This window comes from Chionomys nivalis, chromosome 7, assembly GCF_950005125.1.
Source record: "Chionomys nivalis chromosome 7, mChiNiv1.1, whole genome shotgun sequence".
Taxonomy (NCBI): domain Eukaryota; kingdom Metazoa; phylum Chordata; class Mammalia; order Rodentia; family Cricetidae; genus Chionomys; species Chionomys nivalis.
Window position 1 is genome coordinate 53,484,806 of NC_080092.1, and position 14,682 is coordinate 53,499,487.

The window sequence follows — 14,682 nt, forward strand, 5'->3', positions numbered from 1 at the left end:
GGGGGTCACCACAACATAAGGATCTGTATTAAAGTGTCACAGCATCAGGAAGGTGGAGACCCATTGCTCCTGAGCACCTCCACGGGACCAGGAGCCACGCTAAGGGTAGGGCTTGGTTTTCAGCTGTTGCAGGCAACAACCAGTGTCAAACTAAGACAGTAACTGCACTCAGAAGAAATAGGAGCTTCTGAGTGTGGTCCTTCTGCTGCATCTGAACTCTCGCACCTGCAGCCTGTGGCCACTATGTCCCCTCCCAGCACTGCCTCCTCTGCTCACTCTCCTGGGGCCCCCCCAATGCAGGGAGGCTGGCCCTGGAACTAGTTGGGGAGAGGAGGGTGAAAACTTCCTCTCATCTCCCTTGTTCCTCTTCCAGCACACCACCCTGGTGCAGGAAGGGCAACCACACCAAGAAGGGACAGAGGCCACCTTCCCACCTGCACCCCACTCACTTCTGTCAGCTCTCTAGCCCTGGGTCTGCCCCACATTCAGTTTACAGGGGCAGCCTGCAGGCCCAAGAGCAGCTGGGGTACCCCTCCCCCAGTCTAGGTGGAGGGAGATAAGTTTTCGAGTTGAAAGCTAACAGCAGTAGATCCCTAGACCAATGTGCACCCTCCTAGACGGCCATGTGCCAGGGCCATGCAAGGTCAACACATATCAGTGAACTATACAGGATGTGATCCACCCCCGGTACATTAATTCAAAAGAAACTGCAGAGCAACAACCATGTGCTAGGCAGAATCCCTGCCCGCAAGTCTTAACAGGAGACTAGGACTAAACAGGTGAGACAGCCTGGCCTGGCAGTGAAAGCCGGCCTGTGGGAACGAGCACTGAGGAGCACACAGGCATCTCAGCAAACTGTGGGGAGCTCAGGCAGCACAAACATCTTCAGCTCACGCATGGCCCTCTAAAGCAGGTCATGAGAAAACCCAAGGGAATTAGAGAATGACTCACATGTGCTCAGCCCTTTTTCATGAAGCAAAAACTCTAGTGGTCTGGCTGCAAGGCTGTATGCAGGAGCATCTAAGTCAGAGGATTTAATCCCCATTTCCAAATTCTTACTTCTTGTGGTTTACTTTTGTGTCTCATTGTCAAAAGCCACAAGGATCTGGGCTATGAAGCAGAGCCTGGGCACAAGGCAGAGGTGAGGCTCATCCACCTGGTGGATGTTGCCTGGTGCGGGGGGGGGGGGGGCATCAGCAAGGACAGGCCTCGGTAGGAAGTATTTAGCAAAGGCACTGTTCCAGAAGCAGTATCTAGGACACTAGCTGGAGACAAGGAGAGGCAGGAGCACGCACACAGTGACATAGTAATCTTCATGGAAGTGAGTGACTCCATGACCACAGTGTAGCTCAGGAACACAGGCTAGATGGCCCTAACCCTCCTTCCTGTTCTCATCTATTAGTGGGGTGTGACGGTATCTATCTCACACAGAGTACACAAGCATTAAGTTAGTACAGGGAACACCGTTAGAGCAACACTCTAGCATGTGTTCAATAAATGTTAGGTTTTATTAGCATTTATTTTTCTCTGAGGTGGCAAATAGTCTACTATGTTAACATCAAATACAAAAGTATTCTCAGGGGTTTCTGTAAATCCCATTTCACATTGCCTGTGGGAAAAGAAGATGTAAATTATTTCAAATAGACATGATCACAATTTAAAATACTGAGTTTATTTTTTAAATAAGCACAGTAAAAACAGTCACACAAATGACTTTACACCACCAACAACAAGTGCTTCTCGTGGCTCAAGTGCACGTTTAACTCTCCGGACTGAAGACTACAATTCCCTTGATGCCCTTTACATTCTGAGGCTATGGAACAATAAGCGAGAAAATATTAAACAAAAATCAATTTTGCACAAATAAGTGTGACAAAGCAGCTTAAATCATCACCTGAACTTCTGGTACCTTGGAAACAATCCCAGGAGGCCACACGGGCATCCGCAGTACCCATATTCACACGAATTCTTGAGTGTGTCTCTCCCTTTCTCTACTGTTTCTTTACCAAACCTCACGCAAATTACTGGCCCAGGAAAACTTTTTTCTTTTCAGGAAGTTGCCTTATTTTTACACACAATTCAGAGTTTCTGAAAGCCTTAGCACAAGGACGTATGAGCCTTCAAAAGGCCACAAGGGCATCTTTGGTCCCCTGGAAAGTCCAAGTCTTCCAGTCACCACTTGGCTCCCTCCTTCAGACGGGATGCTCTGTGGTATGGAGAGGACCTTCTGCCCTCAGGAAAAGTGAGCTGGCATGGGGAAGGCCTGCTCTCTCCTATCCTCAAACTTCTGCAGCCAGAGAAACGCTCTTCATATCAGCATGTGTCAAAACAGCAATAAATGACTTCAAGGAACTGAAAACATGAAAAACTCCCTAGGGAGTGAGCCGTGGAGAAAGTGTTTGGTCTGTGTGCCGGGCTGTCCACTCCTACTGCTGCTCAGCAGAGGCTTGGTGACTCTGCATTCCACGTTGGTTGTCACTCAAAAGGGACAGGTGTCCTCACAGGCAGCACCAGTGACAATGTGAGGAACACATTTACCACAGGATCCAGGTGCTGGGAACAGACAGTGACTGCACTTGGGTTAGCACTGATCAGCCCTCCCCTGTGGTTCAACAGAGGCTGGGATTCCTATGTGAAATGTCTTTATCCATTACCTTTCAAAACATTTTGATCTCCAAACTGAGTCAGAGGAATGAACACAACATTTCAGTGGGAAAATTATACATTCTGAAAATATTGTATCATTATAATCCTTTCGTGTTCTTCGAGCACTGAGAAACATAACCCACCCTGTTATAACTTCCAGAACCACTGCTACGGCAAGGAGAGAATACGGAGTGAGGATGACCTCACTGGCATTTCCCTTCAGTGGGAGGCTGAGGACAAAGGCTCCCCATGGGCTGACACAGGGTGCTGCTGTCCCTCCTGCAGAGCTATGAGGGCCCTGCCTGGACAGCTTTCATGCAGCAGCCTCCAGGAACTCTGAAGTGAACACGGCTTCTGCATAGTCTTCACACACATCCTGCAGTTCCGCAGCCACGGCCCCCAGGGCTTCATCTACCAGCTCGTCTGAAAAGCTGGAAAACAAAGGACACAGCTGAAGGCGTGGGCAGTCAAACAGAGCTGTTCAGTATTCATGAAAACCTAGTAAATCAACTTGAAAATTGTGTGGAGATCCAAAAACCTAGAAGAGTGAAGATACTTCTGGAGAAGAAAAAGAAGGCAAGGGACCTGGCTCTCCCAGATATTAACATGGTAGCACCTAGTTCCCCAAGCCCTGCAAAAGTACTAAAACAGACAAACGGACCTCACCCTTGAGACGGCTGACATTAGAGGTGACTGGAAATGAAGGACCTGGCCACAGTCCAACCCTAGCTCAGCGAAGGTGCATGCTTTCTCTGTGGGAAAGGGCAAGGTCCTCTGAATCCCAGCTGTCTCTAAATAAACATGTGCATGCACACACAACACACAGACTTTTTCATTTAAACTGCTGAAGAGTATGTTGCAGACCTGGGATCCCTCAAGAACTTCAGTGTGTCCTAGAAAAGACACTGTGCAGACAGTTGCCACAACATCACTATAAACCATTATCTAATCTTACCTACAGACTTTATTCAATCCTTACCGACCTTCCAAATAATGCCATTAAAACTTTTCAGAGTTCAGGGTCCAATCCGCACTATTTAGCTGTCATGTCTCTTTAGACTAGTTTCATTCTCTTGTTTAAAACAAGTTCCTCAGTTTCCCATCCACAACCTTAACATTTTTTTCTTTCTTATTTTTCTTTTCTTTTTCTTTCTTTTTGGTGGTTGGGGGGGGGGTGGTTTGAGACAGGGTTTCCCAGTAGCTTTGGAGCCTGTCCTGGAACTCACTCTGTAGACCAGGCTGGCTTCCAACTCACAGAGATCTGTCTGCCTCTGTCTCCCGAGTACTGGGATTAAAGGCATGTGCCACCATTGCCCGGTGACCATGACATTTCTTTCTTTTTTTTCTTTTATGGTTTACAGTGTGTTTATTTTTTTTTTTATTGAAAAAACAAAATTTCCGCCTCCTCCTAGCCTCCCACTCCTCTCCCCCTCCCCCTACTCCTCTCCCCCTCCCTCTCCAGTCCGAAGAGCAGTCAGGGTTTCCTGCCCTGTGGAAAGTCCAAGGTTCTCCCCCCTCCATCCAGGTCTAGGAAGGTGGACCATGACATTTCTTGAGAAGTGTTTTTATCTTCTACTGTCTTGGTCTCTGGGGTTGTCTAGTACTCCCTTACAATCACAGCCAACTACACACTTCTGGAACAGATGCCAAAAGAGGGCTGCTGTGTCCCCGAGTGCTTGCCCCTTTCCTGATGACTGCTAATTTTACCACTCAGTTATGATGTCTTCAGGCGTCTTCCTTATAATCCACCATTTTCCTCTATAATTAATGAGGAAATTAGATAGAGATATTTTCAGACTTACCTGGGGTTTGTTTTCCTGTGTCTTCATGACTTGTTCCTTGTCACCTTGGGGGTGACAGCCATTATCTCTCTGGATATTGTCTCAGACCCACTGTCTTACTCTCCTCTCCTTCTCAGACCATACCCTTACATATATTAGACCACACTGCTTGCTCTTCTGTGTTCCAACCCTCCTGTCTTTACCTTTCACCTTTAATGCTGCCTTTCTATACCGCTCTGGAGATAAATATGTATTTCCACATTCCAAGCCTCCAAGTTTCTCTTCTGTCTCTAATTTGCTATCGAGCCTATCCAGTACATTCCTCATTTCAGAAAGTCTCCTTTTTATCCTTGGATGTATGTTCGAATTTTGACTAGCTCCCAGTCCTCTGGCAAGATTCTAAGTTGTGTCTTTTATGTCCGTGACCACACAGGCAATTATTTGAGTCTGTCAACAGCTTTGCTATTTGGAGCTGTTGTGGATGAGCTGCTGCTATTGTCTCTCTCTTGCCTGGCTATTTCCACTATAAACTAGACACTGTTTTGAAAACTATAGAATAAATTAAGTCTTCCATAAAGACATGATTTTTTCCAAAGAAAAATTTATCTTTGTTTACATCTGGAGTCTCAGGAACAAGAGTATCTGGAATCACTTCAGCAACTGGGGAGATGTGGCTGTGAGCAAAGTCCGGAAGAAGACCTATATATCCAGGTCACCTGAACTTACAGAGAATGCAGCCTTCCAAGGTCTCAATCCCAAGTAATACAAGGTCTGGGGATGCAGCTCAGCAGAAGAGGGTTGGCCTAGAATCTATAAGGTCCTGGGTTCAAAACCAGCACCACAAACAACGAAGTAGAGAAACTTTACTAAGGCAGTAGCTTGGCACCACGGGTTCCCACCTCTGTCTTCTGACCTGAGGAGGCTGTGGACGTGCTGCCCTCTACAATGAACCATCCAGCACCATATGTGGACTGAGCGCCTGTCTTCTCCACGGTCCTGACCTAGTTATTCTTCATTACCTAGTTAGTATCTAGATGCCTTCAAGAGTATACATTTTATTTTTAATCCAGCTTTTCTATTAACAGTTATCCTCAGGGGAGAAGTGGTTCAAATCACCAGGTGTGTCATTTTTGGAAGCAGAAATATGGTATTTCTAGAAGTGACCAGTCTTTGTATCTGTTTCTGTCTCTATATTCCTATCCTGCTTCTCCACTAAACCATGAGGGGAACACAGGGCACTTCTCATTCACAGCACAGCAGGTCACATATGACATGGGATTTCCTTCCAACTCTCTTCACTCTGCCTCAGAGTAACATCCTTCCTGACCTGTCTTCCATTACCAATCTGGACTGGCTGCTTCCTATACTCAAAGGCAATTCTTTTTGAATGGCTTTCCCATATTTCTGGATGTGCTATGTTGGAATCCAGGTTCCCTGAAGCCCTAAGTCTCCTTCCTTAGCACACACCTTGCCCAGGGCAGCACATGGGCTCTAACTACCTAAGGAGAAGCAGTACATGATGTCAAAAGCTCATGAATGAAAATAAAATGATTAAAATTTAAGAAAATACCGGTAATCTACTATTTTGCTCAATGATAAAAAATGCCTTGCATATTGTTATAAAGCAGTACTTGGAGGAGGTACCTGGAGGCCAAGGAGAGAGGCAAAGGAAGAATAGTGCAGTCAGAAGCTAGCTGCTCATCAAGGCCCATGTGTCTCAGACAGGAGCATTTGATAGTGGCCGTTTCTTGCCCGGCAATACTTGTACTCTCTTGTGGAGTGCAATCCTCAACAACAGCATCAAGAAAGCAGCCCTAACTCGAGTATTTGTATTCAGACATTGACGCCCTAACTCTCAGTATGATAGCCTCAGCCTGGAAGGTAATGATGTCCATATGAGGTCACAAGGGTAGAGTCCTCATGATGGGAATAGTGCCCCAAGAGGAAGAGATAGAGGACCTCTGTCACTAGAGGACAGAGTAAGAAGGCAGCTGTCAGCCAGCCAGGAAGGGGACACCCATCAGATACTTTGATCTTAGGTAACTCCCAGCCTCCAGACTGTGAAAAGACATTCTTGTTGTTTCAAGTCATCTAAAACATTTTATGGCACCCTGGTCTCAGACTGATAGTCTGCCCGAGAGGAGACTGCAGGAGCATCTGAAGAAGAGCGGTTCACAGAGGAGGCTGCACGCCACCCATGAGAGGCCACTACAACCCCACAGAAAAGATTAAGACCTCAGCTGGTCCTTTCTCCAGATCCTCTTCAAGTCTAAAATTTGGTCCTTGGCCTGTAAGCAGAGACAGAAATTTTACTAACCTTTCAGCTATTAGCCATGGGTTGAAGGAGCCTATAGCCTCATGAGATATAATTCGTAGGAATCGCTCAAATCGGCTACAGTAATCACCAATGCTATGCCGCATCCGTGGTGGAACAAAGAGGGGAGTCCGGCCTTCCTTCTGTTGTAGATCTTCTCCAGTGGAGGGAAAGCGGGCCTCCCTTCTCTCTGATTCCTCCTCTGTCCCCACACTTTCATCCAGTGAGCTGAGAACACGTGAGAGGGACGAAAGCATTCACATGTAAGCAAGAGTGAGCTGTTCCTGCACCACGACGGCCTGTCCTCCTCACTCTGAACAAAATCCAGCATCCTGCCATCACTTCCCACTTCTTTCTACCACACTAGTCCTCAACCCTGCAGGCATTCCTGCTCTGTACGTGAAATAAAGCTCACATTAAGTGCCAGCACAATCGTATAAGCCAGAGTGAAAGCCAGCTAAACTGCCAGGTGCCGAGGCTTCCTTACAATGCTAGCGTTCAATGCCAACCACAGAGCCACCGTCTTACTGATCCATCAGAGTTTGCAAGAACTTGCTCCAAACAACTTTTGTCACATGCGAACCACACCCAATGCCACCAACTAGAAAACCCACAGTGTCATCGTCACTTACTTGGCATTGCAGGGCCTCTCTAACAAGATGTTCACGGCTGGGTCCTTGGGAGTTGCTGTCTTAGTGATCTTGATTGGATGGGGAGCCAAAGGTCTTTCACTTACTGTTGGGTTGTTCTGGCCTAGAAAGGACAGGTATAAAATGACTGATGTCAAAAATGTGTGGTAGTAGCTAGCGAACTGTGAGGATATCACAGCCATCTTTCTCACAAACTAAGACACAGGCTGGAGTTGGTGCAGAGGGGCTTCAAACACAAGGGTGGATTTTTAAGTTCTAGAGAAAGAAAACACTGCAGTCAGTCTTCAGAAAGCAGCACTGCTCCCCAGCACCACGTCAGAGTCCTTGTCCGTTCTGTGAAAGGCCTCAGGAGACACCATTTTACTGGGACCCAGTTGCCAGTCAAGGAGTCTGAAGTCATGAAGTTTGTTTCTTAACCTTTAAATACTTTGATTACTGAAGAAGGAAAAAGCCATTCAAAAGACCTGAACATTTAATTAGCAGATATAACTTGTCTCTGAACATTGTTGCAAAAAAATCTGCATGAGAGTCAAGACACTAATTTATTAACTACAACTTGCAGACCTGAGAGCTCTTCTGAGTTTCAGATGATTTCTAGCTTTAAATGTGTTTCAAGTGGAAGAAAGAAACCCATCCCTCAGGTAAAGTTGTTCCAGCAAGACACTTTCTCTGATGCATATACATGCTCATGATCACTCACTGTCAGGAACAAACACCACCAAGATCAGCTTCTGTAAAAATGTTACCACTACTGAGTAAAAGCAATTTTCAGTTCTTCACAGAGTTGTAAGGAAAGGATTAGACATCACATAACCCTAATATCACTTTAAATTTGGTTCTAAGCATGTTTTCTGGATCCTACAGTGCTCTCATGATGCTGGAATTACAAGTGTCCAACACTCACTTCAGTTCTTAGTGTTTTAAAAAGCTCCTCTTTTTAAAAAACTATTTAGTTATGTCTGTTTGTGTGTGGGTATATGCACAGGAGTGTAGGTGCCTAGAGATACCAGAAGAGGGCACTGGAGGCCCTGAAGCTACATTTACAAGCAGTTGAGAGCTGCCTGATGTGAGTGCTGGGAATCAAACCCCAGTCCTTCACAAGAGTGTGCTTTCTTTATTGCTAAGAGTAGTGTGCTCTCTTTATTGCTAAGCAACTTCTCCAGACTCTAAAAAGTTCCTCTGAAATGTAAATGCAGCCTTCTACACAGATACCTATATAACAACTAATAATTAAAGGTTGTCCTATTGAAAGGAAAAGACACTAAGTCCCTCCTAAAACTTTCTTTCACAGTATGTAACCTATCTTTGTGGTCCATGGTCAAACCATCAGTAAAACACATCCCTTTCCTTTGCCTCCAACTCAAAAAATCCTAACTGTCCATCGTCTGACTACACAATCACCACAATCATTAAAAGGGTCCTGGCTACTTTTGGTAGCCACAACGGGGGCGTGACTGACTGACAAACTCTCGAGGCCTCAGGGAACCTGGGGCTTAGTTGGGAAAGCTAAACATCTTGGCAAACAGCTGTAGCCTGTTAGAACAGGCTATGGGAGTTCACAAGCAAGAACTGGGCAAAGGGAGAGCTCTATAATAAAGGTTGAGTATCCCTATTTGTTTCAGCCTGTATAAGAAAAGTACTGCACAGGTAGGATTGATCACACAAGCCAGGCCCAGAAGAATAATTCAATTGCTAGCCCATGAGATAGAAGCCAGAGGCTGTCGCCATGAGTAACAACAAAATGCATAAAAACTGCAGAAAGCACAGAAAGAGTACATGCATGTTCTGTCAGATGGCCCAGCTTTCAAAATTTAACATGGAGAATACTTTTTTAAAAATGATGCAAATTTGTATCTTGAAATAATTCCATGTGATATAAGCTGGTATCAAGCATCTACGTGCAACTTCCTACACATCTCTAAGTAAATGTAATAAGCACTGGATTTAAGTTTCACTAGGGTAATGCTCAACCACGGCTACTCTTTCATGAGGAAGCAGAACTTGATTAATGCTTCCCAGACAAACTGTGGCAGGAGTCTAGCAATTGCAGCCACAATGTAAATAAATGTACGAGTTTTGAAAAGTGGAAGAGAAAACCAAGTCTCTTTCTTCAAATAGAGCTAAAACAAATGAATATCAGCAGCTTTTCCTCTAAGACAGACCATAATGCTAAACATTAAAGCTAAAACCAACCAACCAACCTTATTCTAGAAGAAAATAGTATCCTCTCACCTCAGTGGCAGGCAAAGGTTTCCTGGGCCACAAAAAAAAAAAAAAAAAAAAAAAAAAAAACCCAAATGATATACAAAGTTGACTGAGGTTTTATTAGAATTAAAACTTTAACATCATCGAGAGAGGAAGTAGTTAAGCTACACATAAAAAACATATGACTGCAAAACATCCACTTGAGTAGAGTGGTGGCTGCCACCAAGTGGTGTGTGTGGGGGGATTGGAAGTAACCCCTGATACACACATAGGGTTGTCTTGGGGGGTGTCAAAATAAACATTTTGGAATTGAGGAAGAAGCAGCCAACAGTGGTCAGACAATTATGAATATAGCAGTTATTTTAAAAAACACAAAACAAAAGGCAGTGCTGAGAAGATAGCTCAGAGGTACAGGGTCTGCTGAGCGTATGCAAGGTCCTGGTTTCGATCCTCAGCATGGCAAAATACAAAAAAAAAAAACAGAAACAAAATAAACCAACTCAAAACATATATTTGACAAGAACTTATGCCCAGAACACACAAATAATCTGTATAATTAAAAAAAAAAAAAAAGGGTAACCCAATTAAAAATCTGCAAAAAGATTTTGAACATCTCATAAAGAATTATATACCCCATTGGCTACTAATCACTTGAAAAGGTTCAAAGTATTACTCATCAAGAAAGAGAAATTGCCAGGCGGTGGTGGCGGATGCCTTTACTCCTGGCACTTGAGAAGCAGAGAGAGGTGGATCTCTGAATTTGAGGCCAGTCTGGTTTACAAAGTGAGTTCCACAATAGTCAGGGCTGTTACACAGAGAAACATTCTAAAAAGAAGGAGGAGAAGGAGGAGGAGGAGGAGGAGGAGGAGGAGGAGGAGGAGGAGGAGGAGGAGGAAGAAGAAGAAGAAGAAGAAGAAGAAGAAGAAGAAGAAGAAGAAGAAGAAGAAGAAGAAGAAGAAGAAGAAGAGGAGGAGAGGGAAAGAGAGAGATGGCTCGATAGTAAGAGCATAAACAGCTCCTGTAGAGAACTTGAGTTCAGTTCCCAGCACATCTGGCAGGTACCCCCAACCACTTGCAGATCTAGCGCTAGAGAGAAATTCAGCATCTTTGGGCACACCCACCTCCTATCCCTGCAGGCACACACCCACAATTAAAGGTAATAATAAAGCTTAAAATGTATTAAAAGATGGTGAAACTGAAATACCAAGAAATACCAATCCCCCTGCCAGATTCATTACGAGGACGCAGTGTAAAAGGCTGACACTGCTGGAGGCAAGCACGGGCAACTCAATGGACACAGGAGTGGACATGGCTCAGCTCCTTGGTAACAGTCTGGCAGGTTTTTATAAAGTTTGATACACCTAGCACATGATCTGGCAAGTCTACTTCTTAGGTATTTATCCAAGAGAAATAAAAACTGATGGTCCACACAAAGATTACATATTAATATGTTTATGGCAGATTTACTTAAGACAGGGTCTGTGCAGGGCTAGCCTGGAATTCATATGCCACCCAAGATAGAACTCTTGATTTTCCTGCCTCAGCTTTGGATTATAGAAATCTGTCACCAGGCTTTTTTTTTTAGATTCATTATTTGCTTTATTAAAAAAAAAATTTAGATGTATTTACTTCTATTTAAGGGTTTGCCTGCCTGTAGGTATGTATACTGTGTGCCCGCTGCCTCAGTGGTCAGAGAGAGACCCAGATCTCCAGGAACTGGAGTTACAGACTACTGTCAGCCATCATATGGGTGGTGGGAACTGAACCCAGGTCCTCTGCTAGAGTACCATATGCTCTAAACCACTGAGCCATCTCTCCAGCACCTTTACTTTATTCTTAATAGCCTCAAACTAGAAGAAAACAAATATAGATACACTGGCAAACATGCAAATTAGATGTAGTATGGATATTCCAAGGAATACTTCTCAGGAAGAAAGAGGGAGGGGAATAAGGAGAGGGAGGGGGCGTAGCTAGTAAGGCAAATGGACCCCAAGATGTTCACAATCAACAGTTGGATTCTGTGTTACCTCCATCGCAGAAGGGACTTTAAGATCTTGAGATGGTGGGCAGAGTAATCTGTATATGTGATTACAGGTGTCTTTACAATAGGCAAACAAAGGAAGGCCTGACTACTGGAGGAAAGGCGGCTGACACATACCATAGAAAAAGACCCTGGGTAACAAGGCCAGTCTGGGGAATGGAGGCAGCCGTAGAAACTGGGAGAGCAGTACAGAACAGACCATCATCTAGGCATCTAGAAGGAACCAGCCCTGCCAGCATCTTCACTTCTCTTTGAGACTCATTTCCAGCTTTCTGATCTCTCAAGCTGTAGAGACTAAATGTGTTCTGATTCAGTAAGTTGTGGGTGAGAAGTGTTCTAAGCTTCTATTTGCTATAGTAGCAACAGGAAATCAGCAACAATGGACTATAACATGCTATGTTAACTGGAAGAGTCTAGACAAGAACACATTCTCCAACAAGAGCTTGCACTTACTCAAACTCTACATAGTCAAAAAGGCTGAAAAGTAGTATTGCCTAAAGTGACTGGGAAGGACATAGGAGATATTTCTGCTGCAACCATGTGTGCTACATCTAGACAGGAGTTTGGGTAAGAAACAGATCTGTCAGAACTCCTCAAAAGACACAGTTAAGATCTGTATGTTACATGCAAATATTTTTCTAGTTAATAAATTTGTGAATTTGTGTGTGTGTTTGTGTGAGAGAGAGAGAGAGACAGACAGACAGACAGACAGACAGAGAGACAGAGATGGGGAAGGTGTAAGAATGCAGGCACTGGCATGGCATGGAGCATGCCTGGTGGTCAGGACAGCACTAGATGCCAGTCAGGGCCTTCCACTTTGTTTGAATCAGGGTCTCTCTTTAAATATATATTTATTTATTATGTATACAATATTCTTTCTGCTTGTATGCCTGAAGGCCACAAGAGGGCACCAGACCTCATTACAGATGGTTGTGAGCCACCATGTGGTTGCTGGGAATTGAACTCAGGACCTTTGGAAGAGCAGGCAATGCTCTTAACCACTGAGCCATCTCTCCAGACCACCAGGGTCTCTCTTGTTGCCTATGCCAGGCTAGCTGGCCCTGGGAGTTCCTGTCAATTCTCCTGTTTCAGTCTCTCACTAAGCCATCTCCCTGTTCCTTAAATAAATCTGACCTCAGAAAAGCAAAACAAAACCATAAATAAGTAAGAACTTCAAGCTGATGCCGCATATGTGGAGTCAAATGCATGGTTATCTGGTTTACCTTGAATTACATCTGAAATGAAAAACTGGGATGAACTGGGTGCAAAGGCTAAACAGTGGCATGGCAACCTTACAGTTACAAGGTCAGGATTCTGGTCATTATTGGCAGTTTTTCTCAACCTTTCAGTATGTTTGAAATTTTTCAGAGTAAAATATTGAGGGCTGGGGAAAAACACCTACCATTTCTCTCTTCGTGCATCCATAAGTGAGGGTCAGCGTAAACAATTTTATTATATCTTTGGCGAACTGTCTCCTGGTATTTCTTTAAAAAAGAAAGTTTAATTTATGAGAAAAAGTAAGTTTCATTATAAACCAGAAGTAGCAGGTGTGGGGACAGCTCAGCAGACGGACACTGACGAGAACAGGTGTCTACCGGGCCAGGAAGAGAGCGCTCATGAGGGAAGCCGTGGAGAAACAGCGTGACTAACACGACTGCACCTTGGCTAGCTTGTCCCTAGAGCCTGCTGTGATGGCGGACACATGTCCCCTGTCCTTCTACGGACCACCTGTGTTTTCCTCTTCATTAGTTTTGGGTTTCAGCAGACATATGCTGGCTCTCTCTACTGCTGAGGATAGCTCAGGTCTAGGCAGTTGCTCCAAGACAGGGGAGCGATTTAAGAATAGGACAAACAGTATGTCTTCAAATTTTCAAAAACCGCCAAAAATTATCTTCTTTATAACTTCCTATTTAGTAATGAGGAAGAACTGAGTTAATCATGATGTAACTAAGGCAAAAATGCTGAGTGTGGGTGGGGTCAGACCCAAACAGGGTGCTCCAGCTCTCTCAGCATTTATGACCTTGACCACACCATTTGATCACTGCACTTTGGTTTCCTGTTCTTGAATAATCCAGTGGGATGGTTCCTATCTGAGGTCTAAAAGTCTGTAAGAGAAGGGAGTCATTCTAAAAGGACTAGTCTGGAAATTAAAGAGGGTAAGGACATCTGTGTTTGACAGGGTCACTACAGCAAGGTAGAAGAGGCAACTGAATGGTGTCCATAAATTATGGATGCAAAAGTCAATGGCCCAAACTGTGGGAGCAAGTCCTGGAATCTATGTTTTTGGAATTACAAGTCTCTGTTAACAGAGTGGTAAAAGTATGGACCACTTATTGGGTTATGTTTGCTAAATACTTTATATCTTCTTCTACTCTCAAAAAACCTACTTATTAGACAGGGTAAGTGACTGAACCAAGGTACACTTAGTTGGCAAAGAGAGCTTGGATTTAAAAGCAGGACCCTGTGGTGTCAGCAGCACAATCAGGAGCAGAGGTGAACCCCCACTGGCAAAACAGACCAGCAGGCCCAGACCTTACTTCCATTTCCTCCATCCGGAGCATCATGGTCTCTAGATCGGGGCTGTCCTTTCTGTTCCCCAATGTGGCTGAAGTTTCTAACCCCAAGGTCTTATCCTGAGTCATGGCCCTTAGCTCATGAGCAGCATCTTCCAAACAGTCGTCCAGCTGATGAACATTTCTGGACGCATAACTGACACCTGAAGCCTACAAAATGAAGGTAGAAAGGATGAAAAGGTAATAAAAGAGGACCAAAAAATTAAAGATTATTGTTAGTCATTAGAACTCCAAAGCACAGTGATCCAAATGGCAGAGATCCTATGCCAGAACAACTTCTCGGTCAGCATGTAACAAAAGCACAAGCCAACACAATTCTTCTCAGCCGCTTAAGTGACTGCATGACCAAGCAGTGACTTATTGACAACCAACCATTTCACCTGCCTTGCTGACTGGGACAGCACGTATCTCTTCGGCCACGTTTAGGAAAATGTACCCTATTTTATACATCACACATTCTAGGTGGTAAAGA

The 14,682-nt window shown here is 44.4% G+C and overlaps 1 protein-coding gene across 7 annotated transcripts in view; it reads right to left on the bottom strand.

Moving 5' to 3' along the window:
* Nucleotides 1–1,650: 1,650 nt before the first annotated feature.
* Kiaa0753 (KIAA0753 ortholog) overlaps nucleotides 1,651–14,682 on the bottom strand; it is a 54,615-nt gene continuing 41,583 nt past the window's right edge. For 5 of the 7 annotated variants that reach the window (XM_057775812.1, XM_057775813.1, XM_057775816.1 and 2 more), the window contains exons 15-19: nucleotides 14,175–14,360; nucleotides 13,040–13,121; nucleotides 7,374–7,494; nucleotides 6,745–6,969; nucleotides 1,651–3,077 (exon numbers count right to left, since the gene is read on the bottom strand). In XM_057775812.1, coding sequence (XP_057631795.1) covers nucleotides 2,960–3,077; nucleotides 6,745–6,969; nucleotides 7,374–7,494; nucleotides 13,040–13,121; nucleotides 14,175–14,360 — 732 coding nt within the window. In that variant the 3' untranslated portion in view covers nucleotides 1,651–2,959. Of the gene's footprint in view, nucleotides 3,078–6,744; nucleotides 6,970–7,373; nucleotides 7,495–13,039; nucleotides 13,122–14,169; nucleotides 14,361–14,682 lie in introns of those variants that run through there. The other 2 variants (XR_009057429.1, XR_009057428.1) reach the window with 2 other exon arrangements.